The sequence below is a fragment of the Salminus brasiliensis genome, chromosome 15 (genome assembly GCF_030463535.1).
Source record: "Salminus brasiliensis chromosome 15, fSalBra1.hap2, whole genome shotgun sequence".
NCBI classification, from domain to species: Eukaryota; Metazoa; Chordata; class Actinopteri; order Characiformes; family Bryconidae; genus Salminus; species Salminus brasiliensis.
In genome coordinates this window covers 3,522,751-3,535,679 of record NC_132892.1, presented here as the reverse complement: position 1 = coordinate 3,535,679, position 12,929 = coordinate 3,522,751, and the positions used below count along the sequence as shown (strand labels likewise).

At 43.8% G+C, this 12,929-nt stretch overlaps 1 protein-coding gene across 9 annotated transcripts in view; it reads left to right on the top strand.

The window, feature by feature from the left end:
• radil (Ras association and DIL domains) overlaps positions 1-8,883 on the top strand; it is a 43,816-nt gene extending 34,933 nt beyond the window's left edge. For 6 of the 9 annotated variants that reach the window (XM_072656733.1, XM_072656732.1, XM_072656729.1 and 3 more), the window contains 4 exons: positions 2,101-2,491; positions 3,683-3,825; positions 5,907-6,046; positions 6,240-8,883. In XM_072656733.1, the coding sequence (XP_072512834.1) occupies positions 2,101-2,491; positions 3,683-3,825; positions 5,907-6,046; positions 6,240-6,339 (774 nt within the window). In that variant the 3' untranslated portion in view covers positions 6,340-8,883. Of the gene's footprint in view, positions 1-2,100; positions 2,492-3,682; positions 3,826-5,906; positions 6,047-6,239 lie in introns of those variants that run through there. The other 3 variants (XM_072656731.1, XM_072656730.1, XM_072656734.1) reach the window with 2 other exon arrangements.
• The last annotated feature ends 4,046 nt before the right edge of the window (positions 8,884-12,929 follow it).

The following is a 12,929-nucleotide window of genomic DNA, read 5'->3' as shown; positions in this document are numbered from 1 at the left end:
TTTCCGCCCGGTTTCATTTCCCTGACAGAAATGAAATCTGGCCTACATATACTGAAACTATGACTACAGAACAGCTGGGTTTGAAATAATGAAAATATTTATTTAAGTAAATATTTATTATTTATTCATATTTATTTAAGTTGCTTAAAGCCTCTTCAAATGCAGTTTTTTTGGAAGAAAAGGGTGAATGGGTGTTAACAGGTTAGCCATGGATGTTCACACACCTTTTATAGGCGGAAATGAGAGTGGACTATGGTTATACTACAGAACACGAGAGGATTTGTTGTTGGCCGCTGTAGATCACGTCCTATTGCTTTTATACAAGATAAAGAAACTACAGAAATGAAAGAAGCCCTGAATTTCATACTCAAAATGCTTTAATACTGTCAGATCCTTTCACCAAAAAGTAGCGTTTACAGCTCTGATAACTGCTGGTACTGTAAGACTCACCTTTTGTGCTGTGGCTTGGTACTGTCCAAGTACCTGCTCCAGCCAGAGGCGTTATAAATGAGGAGTCCGGCCACTGGTTGAGATATGAGTGGGTGTTCTTGTAGCGCTCAACATGTCGCCTGTTTATGGATAAAGTTCTTTATTTCCTTAACACAGAAAAGCTTATCACACACTAAGGTGTATTACTCAGTAACTACAGTAAACCGGTGGGGCAAAATGAGCTGTTGGGGTCAACGTGCATTCATGCCCATTAATGTCCTCCCTTAAGTTTCAAGTAGACCCTATTCTCCCCATTCATAGAGATGGGAGCCTGGTCTTGTGTGACAGACGGCGCGCTCCTTGCTTTTTATAAATTGCTTTAAATGACTGAACCGTCCTCGCCTAGATTCTGCCTGATCTGCTAGCCGTGTGGGTCCATGGGCTAGTCAGCTCTGCCAGCCTCTTCACCGGGGTCATTTACTGAGTTGAGAAAAGCAGGCAATCTAGAATGCATCTTGTTGCGAAGGCCCTACCGAAAAATAGAACAGTGCTCCTACCATCACTCCGAATCTGCACTTCGCATTACTTTTCATACACATACAGCTTTGGCCAGCCAGGTTCACGGGGTCTGAAGTTCACGAGCAAGTCAAGGAAGTCTGAGGGTCCATTCCAAGTCAAATCGGTAGACATGAGAGTCACACTTAATCTGATTAAGGGCTTAGTTTTGTAATTAAGCGCCTCTCTGCTGGCCAGATTATGGCCAGTGTGTGTATCTTAATCCCTCACAGAAGAACCCTCCGAATTTCTGCAGTACACAGGCATTGTTGGGAGATTATTCCGCACGTCCACCTTTGTTTGTTTGATTATTTTTCGCCAAACGAAGTGTCGGTGTAATTAATGTGTGCTCAAGCCTGCATAGGAGGATTAGAGCACAATTCAGGTCCTCGTTGTCCAGAGCTCAGCGCTGAGCAGTGGGAGAAGAGAGACCCTAGCCGATCATCACTAAACAACGCCTGACCTCACTTCGGTAGTGTTTTCAAGACAAGCCGGCAATGTAATTCCAGCAATAATGCAATTACAGTAAATGGAATTACACAGAAATGTAATTACATATACTTATATAGTATTGGATAGCTGCATTTATTTGGTATCTGCAGGCAGTGTCGTTACAGGCTTTCTTATGCTTGGCATCTCAACACTCACTATGCAATATGAGCAGCTCATATACAGCCATATTCAAAAGTTTGGACACCCATGTTCATTTCTCGTTTGGTTGATTTGGTGAACAATCAACCAAACGAGGACACACGCTTTTTAAAAATTAAATTAAACATGTTCCAAATAATGTATAATCTATTAGAACAACATTAAAAACATTAAATGTGCCTTGACCTTTTCTATGACCACTGTACACAAACGTTTAACACCAAAACCAGCATGGGACCAGCGTATTTTACACCTGCTGTACATCGGTCTGTCCAGCAGAGGGCAGAGGTCTCGCAGTGTTTATGCAGTCTTGGGTCTCTAGTCTCTTGTTTTCAAGTTTGCTCTGTTTTGTAGACTCTTTTCTGTCAGAGGTAAATAAGAGGTTCGACCCACCACTCACTTCTCATCGCTGTCCTAGTTTACCGGGAATTATCTCATGGCCACGTTGTTGCTGATATCTTCCAGCGCGACCACCTTCAGCCCCACTGCAGCCCCCGGCCTGCTGCCCCCCAGCGCGGGGAGGGAGAGGGTGAGGTGCGGGACTGCCCCGGGACCCTGGGGGGACGTGGAGAAGGGGCGGGAGCAGAGGACAGGCCGCCAGACAGGGCACTGCACGGCTCCCTCTACAGAAACGGGACTGCCAGCCGCCACGGCAGCCAGTCTCATGGTCCGGAGTCATCCTGTCTGCTAACTCCCCCTAACACCCCTCTCTACCCCGACCTTGCACACTCACAGGCTGGCGCACCACTTTACCCAGAACACGCCCACCCACGCGCTCACACACAGGCTAACGGCTGTGTGCGGTCAACTCCCGAGCACAAGAAGATCAATGGATTCATCAGTAATGGCATCGAAGGTCAGTCGTAGACTTCTTACATGACCGTATATATTTACCTTAGTTGGGAGTGTGTGTGTTTTGTATATGGGTGTTTCTTCAATAAGGGGAAATCTTTAGGAGTCCATGACCTAAATGCCTACCAGAAAGGCTTATCAGATGGTATCCCTCATGGATAAGTAGGACTGGATCCGGCAATTAGTTAGTATGGGCACCTGTCTGATTGCTCTTCGACTGCACAGTTTTGGGAGATGGACCACGCCCCAATTCCTGCCCCTCAGCCTTATCTATACACCTTCCACCCTCACATCACCTTTGTGTCAGTGGGGGTCAGCCCTATGCACCCACCACCAAGCCGCCCAGAACTACTGCGTTTGTTTCCCCATTCCAGCTCCACAGGCATGGTGGTCTTGTGCCACAGAAGCCTTTATATAGATTCAGCCCAGACATGATAGCCCATGGTTCTTTGGTTCATAAGTTCTCACCACTGCTGGAACTGGGAGCCTCCTGCAAGCCTCGTCATTTTAGACATTCTCCAACCCATCATTCTGACCATTAGCCGATGCCGCTTTGCCATCAGCAACCGAAGTCAGAGAGAGCACAACTGGCCGTGCTGTCTCCGGGTTGATAGATGGTGCTCCATCCACTCACCACTCTCAAAGTGATGTTGGCCAGCACAGGTGACTGTTAGCTGGTGTGGTGGAGCTGGGGACCCAGCACTGTTGTAAAAGAGGTGGTGGCTGGCTTTGCATGTATCTGAGGAGACATGTGTTAAGTCCCTACCCTCCGAGAGTCAGGAAGATTGCTAGTCCTAGGGGGCGCTACGAACGGGTGGGTTATTTTCCAGGGTTAATTTAAAAATACATAAATAAATAAATAAATATAAAAGGATTGATCTGTTTTTCTTTAAAAATCTACTCAGGAAACATTAACCTTCTCTTACTTGAGGAACCACTCATATGTTCTAGTCTGTTTGTGCAACTGTGTTGATGTTAGTTTGCTCTTCCATGTTTGTTGAGTCTGAGCACTGGCTTGTGTTTCCCCTGCAAAGAGTTTGAGTATGTGTAGAAGTGTCCGCCACCACCATGCATCAGTGTATAATGTTGCCTGGGACTTGCATACTGCATGTTTGTGTGTGTGCCTTTGAGTGTGTGTATATGTCTTAAACAAACCCTAAGTCCTGCGTGTGTGTGTGTGTGTCCCCTCGACCAGGCCCTCTGAGTGGTTGTGGCTTACCTTTCCCCGTCCCTCTGCCCCATACCCTGGGCCCCGACTCTGACGCTATCTGTTCCATCTTTGTAGTGGACCTGGACAAAGGACCTTATGGCCTTGGCATGGGACTTATCGATGGACTTGTGAGTTTCGGCTTCACCCTAAAATCAAATCCCCGGTGTTCAAAAAAACAATTGGCGCCATGTAGCCTAGCCCCTCGTGTCTACATCCTGTATAACATGAATCACACCGCAGCTCGCAAATGTGCAGAACAGTCGTACTCTAAACACACCAAACAGAATTCTTTAAAAACTGCCCTACGACCATGTACAGTCAGGTCCATAAGTATTTGGACAGTGACACTGTTTTTGCCCATTACATTTTGTCTCCGTAAACAATCCCAGTGGATTTGAAATGAAGCGATCAAGATGTGACGGCAGTGGAAACGTTTTTAAAAAGTAATTGGACAGTACTTATTAATACCTGGAAGCAAATCCCATGGACGTCACCCAAATGTTGAATTTCCTTTCTCTTTCCTGCTCTTACTGCGGCTGCCTTCAGTTGCTGCTTGTTTAGGGGTCTTTTCACGTCTGGTGGAGATCTGATTATTTTCCTTAATAAGCTCTTGGGTTGTTTTTCCCATGTTTTGGGTCATTATACTTTCGTGCAGTGAAGCGCCATACCATCACTTTTGCACTATTTGCCTGAATCTGAACAGTCACCACAGCTGTGTACACTTCAGAACCCATCCTGCTATTTCTATCAACAGCCACATCATCCGTAAACCCAGACCCAGTTCCACTGGCAGCCATACAAACCCATGCCAGAACACTGCCTCCACCATGTTTGACAGATAATTTGACATGCGCTTCAGATGATGAACGAAGGGTTCCTTCTCCATACTCTTGGAGTTAATCTTAAGCCATCAACTCTTTGATTGAGCTTACAACCATATACCTCCTTAATCCGTCATGAAATAATAAAGAACTGGTCACAGCTGGCTCATGAATCTGCTTATTAGCAAATGGCTAATAAGGCTAAAGTTCCTTGAGGAACTTTTGGAAGTTCTTTGGAGGAACCTTCAAGGAACCTTTTCTCTCTAAAATCCTTTTCTCAAAGCACCTTAAGAGGTTCCTCCAAAAGTTCCTTAAGGATCTTTTACCAGTGTACTTCCTTAACGTCAATGCAATACTTTTTTAAAACCATTAAAACCAGCGGTCTGCTCTTCAATCCCGTCCCGACTGCTTCATATCAAACCCTTTGAGTTGTCTTACAGAAAAATGACAAAACCAAATGTGCCATTGTCCACAAACTTATGGACTCGACCGTATTTTCAAATCTGAACCCATACTGATACTGAAAAGCCATCATTTGTTCATGCATGTGATGTGATATCAGCGACGCTTTGTGAACTTTGTGGAGTCTTCTGTTAAAGTTCAAGGCACTGTAGCATGTTTATTTTTTGATGTTTCTGCATATTTATGAACGTTTGAAGAAAACATGACACATTTTTTTCAGCAGGTGGCGCTAACCGTAGCTCATCTCACTGTAGGTTAGGGTAGACAGCCAGAACAGTGACTGTGCTGGCTCCTCATGCTTGAACGATGAGGAAAAATCAAGTAGCCTGTTCTCAGATAAGCCAAAACATTATGAACATCTGCTTAATATATTGTAGGTCCTTAGCCGGCCACCAAAACAGCACCCCCTGAAGGTTGTGTCTGTGGTATCTAGCACCGAGATGATCCGGCAGATCCTTTAAGACGGGATAGACTTCTATACCCCCACACATTAACGATGATGATGATGATGGTTTGTCCTTCCTCAGACCACTGCTGACACCACAGGATTCCCTATGAAGCTATGCCATTTCAGAGGTGACAGCTTAGTCCCTGTCAAAGTCGTTCAGGTCTTCATACTTAACCATTTCATTCATTCAAAATGTTACAAGATTAAGAGTGTTCATAATGTTTTGGCTCATTTGTGTTTGGAAATCTGTGTTTGAGACAGGCTAAAGTGATTTATCGGTGAGATCGATCAGCTATTTTCAGCTCATTCATTCCTCATGTCAGGCTTACGACACGCTCCTTAGACCCAGTCTACCCAGTATCCCATTCAGACCTCGGTACCGAGCCTACAGACTCTCTGTGTGGCATCTGTGATAGAAATATAGACCCCTAAAACTCTTACAGACAGCTCACCTGTGCTCCCAACTCTCTATGCACAGCACACTCCTCTGAACTCACCTGGAATCTACATCCGCACGCTGATCCCTGATGGTCCGGCTGCTTCGGACGGCCGCCTGCACATTGGAGACAGAATCCTGGCTGTAAATGGAACCAGTCTCATTGGAGCTGATTACCAGAGGTCAGCACCACTCATGCATGCTCATTCTCCATCTGCCTCTTAACTAGCTCGGCCCGGCCCGCTCACACACCACACACAAGTCAAGGTGCTGTTCCTTCAGAGAATTGGTCGCTCTTGTCTCGTGCCGGGATTGAACCTGGCCAATCCATGTAGGGCAGAACTGACTGTACCTCCCTGTCTCTTTCTCCCTCAGCGCTGTCGACCTGATCAGGCTGGGCGGAGGGCGGCTCCGGTTTCTCGTGGCTAAGTCCGATCCTGAAGTCTCTGAGAAGATCAGTGCCTCTTCCTGCTGAGACTTGGGGGAAGGGAGTATGGGAGCTTCGTTTCTCCACCTAACTAAAAGAAGCCCTCTCTCCGTTTAGGAGGGAGTGTATAAGCACATCACAGGACACTCAGCGACAACTCTCCTTAACCTCCTGTTGCACTCAGAGGAGAGCCTTAGCACAGCAGGACTCTTCCACAGGACACCCAGACCTTTTTTTTGTCCTTCGCTTCATTTCGGAAATGAGATTTGAAACAGACGCTGAAGAGATGATTCTGTATCGTCGCTGTCATATCACAATCTCGCAGCTCCGTTCCTTTCGTTTTAGGGGTTTTTAAGACCGGTCGAGAGCACCAGCTTTTCCTGATGTCACAACAAGATGGTCCCAAGACTAAGAAAGTAACCATATGAAACGGCAGGTTTTGAAATGACAGCGGTGATGCGCTAATATCTGACTATGAGTGTTGACAGTCAAATTGGCGATGACGTAATTGAACAGATTTCACGGCCAATTTTGCTGAATTGGGAAATCACGGTTCGCGTTTAACGCCGTCTTGTCATATGAGCTTGAAACGGAAGTGTAAATGTACTCTAAATTGGAAGATGTGCCGTTAAGCAGTCTTTTCGAGAGCCTTGCTAAAAAAAGACACAATGTATCCTGTTTACAATTATCTATCTTACATGTCTGAAAAAAAGAGCTTCCGCTTGGTAAATTTCCGAATGTTTCTGATCAATGACATTACCTCTATATGAACTCCACAGCTAAATGAATGGTAAACTGCAAAATGAATAGTACATAAAAAAATAGACCAAATGCACTGCTATGTTCAGTTTCACGTACGGCTGTGGTCGGATATTAGTCTACGTACGCTCATCCTGGACATGAAGGTCATGGCAGCATCGGGCTTTCAGAGAATTAGTGGCGATGTACACATTTAATAGAACAACACTAAGACTTTGGTGCACACGTTTCTACAAAGTTCATTTTCAAGGGATTTTCTGGCACGAACCCAATGTTGCATTTGGTACTGCCACTTAACTCACCCGTTCGTATCTCCCCCTAGCACTGGCAACGCTCCCGACACTAGGGGCTCAAGGACTTAACACATGCCTCCTCATCCGAAACATGTGAAAACAGCCAGCGCCTCTTTTCCAACTGGGCCAGTGCATCATCGCCCGGTGGCAGACACGCTCATGGTGGGTCCCCAGCTCCACCTTACCAGCTTAACATCGCTTAAGAGTGCTGAGGAGAGAGAGCGCCATATACCGTCCCGGGAGGAGCTTGGCCAATTGGGCTCTTTCGGACTCTGGCCGCTCCGAACTCGTGACCCTTGGGCCATACTGAGCCACTTTGAGCCCCGAACCCAACTTTAAAGCACAATCCACCTATTGTCTATAGGGTTGAGGTCACGGTTTTGGAAAGGCCATCCAAAAAGCTTAACATTAGCCTGCTTTGTCCATTCCTCAACCTCCACAGTTGGGTGTTGCAACAGGACAATGACCCCAAACAGTCGACAGAGAACTCAGCAATGTAGAACACTGGTGTACCAGCAGTTTCTAGGTAATGGCAAGCCTGTACCGTTGTGGTTCTTGGATTGCTCTTACCCATCTGAACCTGTAGGGTAGGAATTTAAGTCTTCTTCCAGACCTTACGGAAGCCACTACCCCTCCCCAAAACTTGAACAGGGAGTTGTTTGGAAATGACTCCAAGAGACGTTCCTGACTCATGTAGATCTAGGATCATCCTTTTCAGATCTGCTCTGAGCTTCTTGAACTTTCCCATTGTACTGTGTCCAAGGTGTGCTGTCAAACTAACCCTTTTTATGTGGTACAGGGACGCTAGCAACTGTAGTCAATCAAGATCACTAACAGGAAGTTAAGAGACCTTAGCCATGGCAAGTTAAAACTGTACTGTAGAACTTAGAGTGGGTGTATGGATATTTTTGGCTCTATGTTGATGTATGTAGTCACCGAAAGCTCAATATTGCCATGACATTCATGTCTGTGATGAGCGTATGCAAATTTCTGACCACAATTGGATGTATTTATTAGGTTTAGTTTCATTTGATCATTATTTGCGCTAACTGATGTCAAATTATTCGACTTATCTCTGCCTGTACCATCTCTTTTTTTTCTTTTCTTGTCTGTCTTCCTTCTAAAATGACTTTTCTCATGTTGTTTTTCAGATTTCACAGCAGATTTTTAGCATTTTTCTCTTCTTCTATCAAAGCCTCCCATCAGAAATGCTGGTAACAGTGCTTTTGCTGCCTGTAGAGTAGCGCCAACATAAAAAAAAAACAGGGTACTCGCATTATGATGAAGTCCTCTGTCGTTGCAGTAGTCACACAAGGCCTGCTATCGTAAGTATTCCTGATCGGGGCTTTAAACTCATCCTATCCGCATATACTTGATACAAGGAGTTAAAACAAGACACACAGATACGTAAACAAGCCGCCGCTTTTATTTATAACTGCGAAAACGAATCTGCACAAGTTTTACGATATGCAAAAAGGACATTTATTTTTTTTCCGCATTATTTCATGTTTGTATATTATCTGTATTGGTATATTTCATAATTGCATTTTTCTCAATTAAACTTGTATTTGGAGGATTTATATGTCGATATAAATTCAGATTAAACTGAACACTGGAGAAAAATAACCAACGCTGTGGACGACGTCCGATAAAAATATGTCGAAAGAATTATCTCAAATAGGTGGTTTATGTCCACGGCCCACCAGAAGAGGGCACTAGAGTTCTGCGTGGTGCTGAGAGTGAAGAGGCAATGAATTACAGACAAATAAGGACCAAATTACTTACGCTAGTGTGCTCGAAAGCGAACTCCCTGTTGCTGCAGTGGGTCATTAAGGTCCTATTTAAGCAGTAGTATTATGTGGAGCATTTGGGCTGATGATATTAATGATAGCGTAGTCAGTGTTGAAAGTGCATCAACACCAATAAGGTTGGTAGGCAAATAATCAAGAAACTACTGCACTGTGGGTACTGAATGTTGGTGATGTCAGTTTGAAGTGAAAGCGTTAAGATTACATATACCACAGTGAGAGTCAGAACGCACAAATTTGTGCAAGTTAAAATTAGTTGTGGTTTACATATTTATTTATTTTGTTTCTATTAAAACCACACAAAAAAGCTGAGAAAAAAAGTCAGTATCACTTTACTTGGATGGTCCATTATAGATACCTTGTAGATGCTCACCTTCAACTAACCTTCAACTGAGTCTGTATTGAATGCAACTAAACTCTATGTTGAATGTCAATGACTGTCTATTGAGTGTAGCCCTGCACCCTAACCCATACCCTTACCCTTAAATCAACACTAAACCCTAATCTTAACCTTAACCTTACCCTTAAATCAACACTAAACCCTAATCCTAACCGTAACCTTACCCTTAAATCAACCCTAAACCTTAACCGTAACCTTACCCTTAAATCAACCCTAAACCTTAACCGTAACCTTACCCTTAAATCAACCCTAAACCTTAACCTTAACCTTACCTTTAAATCAACCCTAAACCTTAACCTTAACATTACCCTTAAATCAACCCTAAAACCCTAACCTTAACCTTACCCTTAAATTAACCCTGAACCCTCAACCTTACCCTTAAATCAACCATAACCTAAACCTTACCCTTACCCTTAAATCAACACTAAACCCTAACCATAACCTTACCCTTAAATCAACCCTGAACCCTAACTTCAACCTTACCCTTAAATCAACCCTAAAACCCTAACCTTAACCTTACCCTTAAATCAATCCTGAACCCTAACCTTAACCTTACCTTTAAATCAACCCTGAACCCTAACTTCAACCTTACCCTTAAATCAACCCTGAACCCTAACCGTACCCATACCCTTACCCTTAAATCAACTCTAAACCCTAACTTTAACCTTACCCTTAAATCAACCCTGAACCCTAACCGTACCCATACCCTTACCCTTTAATCAACCTTGAACCTTAACTTCAACCTTACCCTTAAATCAACTCTAAACCCTAACTTTAACCTTACCCTTAAATCAACACTGAACCCTAACTTTAACCTTACCCTTAAATCAACACTGAACCCTAACCTTAACCTTACCCTTAAATCAACCCTGAACCCTAACCGTACCCATACCCTTACCCTTTAATCAACCTTGAACCTTAACTTCAACCTTACCCTTAAATCAACTCTAAACCCTAACTTTAACCTTACCCTTAAATCAACACTGAACCCTAACCTTAACCTTACCCTTAAATCAACACTGAACCCTAACCTTAACCTTACCCTTAAATCAACTCTAAACCCTAACTTTAACCTTACCCTTAAATCAACACTGAACCCTAACCTTAACCTTACCCTTAAATCAACACTGAACCCTAACCTTAACCTTACCCTTAAGTCAACCCTTAACCCTAACCTTAGCATTGACCTTATCCTAATCCCAACCTTAACCTTAAATTAACCATAAATCCTAATCCTAACCCTAAAAGGTAAGTTTAAGGTTAAGTTTTAGGGTTTAGATTTAGGGTTGATTCAAAGGTAAGGTTAGGATTTAGGTGCAGGGTTACATCTTATAGATTTAACTGTCATTAAAATCCATCTCAGAGTTCAGTTGCATTTATTGATTATTCAGTTGAAGGTTAGTTGAAGGTCAGGTGGGCATCTACGAGGCATCTACAATGGACCATCCCAGTACAGTGATATTGCATAAATGGACTGGACAGAATTATTGCCACTTTTGCACCTTTGTAAGAATTGACTGGATTTCAGTAATGTGATGCTTCTTTAATTTGTTTTTGTGGCAACATAGAAACCACACCTTCAACCAATTCAAATGGAGAAGACAGAGGAGCTAAGAATTGTCAACAGTGTCTGCTCACACTGTCTGTTGTCATTTAATGTCTCAACTGTGGTAGGAGACCCAGTAGGGACCCACTGTTGACACAGCAGAACTTACCCGAGGAAGCCGCAATCCTTCTAGGAGAACATCCTGTGGATAGATGAGACCAAATCATTGTACCATGAGTGAGGCCTTCAGAGAAAAAAACATGGTCCCAATGGTCAAACATGGTGGAAGTACAAAGGTCTTTTGGGGTTGTTTTGCTGCTTCTGGCACTGGAACATCCAGAAATGCTCTGGAGAGTTCTGAAGAGTCCAGATCTGAATCCTGTAGAAGACCTGTGGATAGGATATCTTAACACAGCAGTTGGGAGAAGGCATCCTTCAAATCTGAGAGGCCTGGAGCAGTTGGCCAAAGAAGAGTGGTCCAGAATCCCAGTAGAGGGCTGTAAGAACCTCATTAATAGAAGTGACTGATTTCAACTATTGTTTGCAAAGGGTGCTCTACCGAAGTTAGGTCCAGTCTATTTCTGGAGGTCTGGAATGAGGTCAGATTGGACTGTTTAAAAAAAATGGATTCCAATACTAATAAAAGCAGTAAACAGGAATACTACAGTATTTGTAATTGCAGTTTGTGCAACAACTTGATTGACCGTCAAGAGGACAAGGTCTTTCAACTTTTTGAACATTTAAATAAAACTACTTAAACATTGTCTTCAACATTTCAGTGTTTAGCCGTGTCACTCCTCTACAGCATTCTCTTCACTGGCTTCCTGTAGCTGCTGCCCACATCAGGTTCAAAACCCTGACACTGGCCTACAAAGCCACGAATGGACCAACCCCCCAGGCAATGGTCTAAAGCCGCCGATGAGTACTAAGATCCAGCCCTTCCAGCTTCGAGTACGGCTCGACTTGATCCACCGTCCATTAAGATCCACGGAAGATGAGCATCCAAGCTTTTTCTCTGTCCTGCACCGAAGTGCTGAAAGTCCAGCGCTCGCTGTCTTCAAACCCAGACTGAAGACCCTCCTATTCCGAGACTACTTAGAGGCAGAGTGTAGAGTATGTGGAGTATCGTGGTCTTCATACTGACTTCTGTATTTAGTAGAGTCTAAGATAGTTGGTATCTTCGGGATCCCAGCTTCAGCTTAGCTGTGCCCTAGGCCAAGGTCACTAACCTCCCTACTGTTCCAGGTGCCTCTGCTCTAGTGGTGACGCAGAATGACCAGCTTCTCAACTTCAACATTGGGCATCGTTATGGGGCAAGGTTATGGGTTCAAATCTCTTCACAATGCAAAAAAGGATGAAGTAATACGAGTTAAGTACCTTCATTTGTTGTCATTATACTTACACTACATTAACAGTACAGCCCTGATATTAAGCTGTTATTAAATCAAATATTATATTATATTTATAAAGTATTAACAACATTAAAACTGATGTCCTATAACTTTTACACCTATTTTTAAAGTGGATATGAACAAATGACCCTGTTTAGGCAGCAGAACGAACGTGAAGAATGGAGTGCCCAGCAGGGGGCACAGTTGGCATAGAAATCCAACCTGATTCAACCCCTGTGTGTCTCAGAGATCATTAAGGTTTGTTAGCAATTCGCAGTCTTAGCTGTTCACTGTAGCACACCAAGTAATTACCACAATAAAGCCCTCTCGTACCGCGCTCTCTATAATGAGCTGAAAGTCGGTGCTCGGATGTATCCCGCCACTGGAATGCTTAATAATGCTGAGAGTGCTGTATGTATGAGGAGGCCAGTAGAGGAGCCT